The sequence below is a fragment of the Rhincodon typus genome, unplaced genomic scaffold, assembly GCF_021869965.1.
Source record: "Rhincodon typus isolate 14 unplaced genomic scaffold, sRhiTyp1.1 hic_rhity00000422, whole genome shotgun sequence".
Taxonomy (NCBI): Eukaryota; Metazoa; Chordata; class Chondrichthyes; order Orectolobiformes; family Rhincodontidae; genus Rhincodon; species Rhincodon typus.
This window is the reverse complement of record NW_025966060.1, coordinates 18554-19471: the sequence shown is the minus strand read 5'-3', so window position 1 is coordinate 19471 and position 918 is coordinate 18554. Positions and strand designations below refer to the sequence as shown.

The following is a 918-nucleotide window of genomic DNA, read 5'->3' as shown; positions in this document are numbered from 1 at the left end:
ACCCCTACACCCCCCTCCCTATCCCCGTCACCTCCCCCAGACCCCTACACCCCCCTCCCTATCCCCGTCACCTCCTCCAGTGAGGTTGAGGACAGGCCGAGTCTCCTCTTACCCCCTGAATGCCACTTGGGATGGTGTAGGTGATCTGGATGCTGCCTGAGCCCTCGTACCCGGGCAGCTGGAGTCCCTGCTGCTTGGCAGATGACATCGAGCCACCAAGTGGCTGGTCACCGGTGACAACGCCGTAGATGAAGCCGCAGACGGGGCAGACGGGGCGGACCTGGAATGCCCCTTGGATGCAGGGAGGGCAGAAGGAATGTCCACAGCCATCGAGGGTCCTGGCCTCAGTCATCTCCCCCAGGCATATGGGGCAGGGGTCACGGTAGGGAGCGGGGGACAGACTCCGGGGGACGGAGGGTTGGGGGGAGTGGCGTGGGAGCACGGACCCGCACAGACGGATAAACTCTTCCCTAGCCCGTGCCAACCAGTGCCAGGGGCTGGGCTGACGGGGGCTCAGGCAGACGGTAGACACCCCCCGGTGAGGGTCTGACCCCTGGCGCTGACTCACCTCCACGTCGTAGCTCACCTCAAACTCATGCAGACGGGGGTCTGCCCTTAGGGTATCCCATACCTCGGCTGGGACCAGGACCTCCCCCGACCCACTCCCAGCACGGGCACCCATCATCGTACTGCACGGACGGTCGGCGCCGAGGGAGCCGGCGCTGTCGGAGGGTCAGTGCCGAGGCAGTGGGGCGCTGTTGGTGTGTGACAAAGATGGGCAGGGGGAGTAAGGGGATGGAGGTGACAGAGATAAGGAGGGGGTGTCGGGGGATGGAGGAGGTGCCGGAGCTAGGGAGGGGGTGTAGGGGGCCGGAGGAGGTGACGGAGATAGGGAGGGGGTGTAGGGGGCCGGAGGAG

General features: G+C 66.0%; 1 protein-coding gene across 1 annotated transcript in view; it reads right to left on the bottom strand.

Moving 5' to 3' along the window:
- Positions 1-918, bottom strand: part of LOC125488328 (probable E3 ubiquitin-protein ligase DTX3) — a 3569-nt gene extending 2651 nt beyond the window's left edge. The window contains exon 1 of the mRNA XM_048621297.1: positions 113-918. Coding sequence (XP_048477254.1) covers positions 113-685 — 573 coding nt within the window. The 5' untranslated portion in view covers positions 686-918. The remainder of the gene's footprint in view (positions 1-112) is intronic.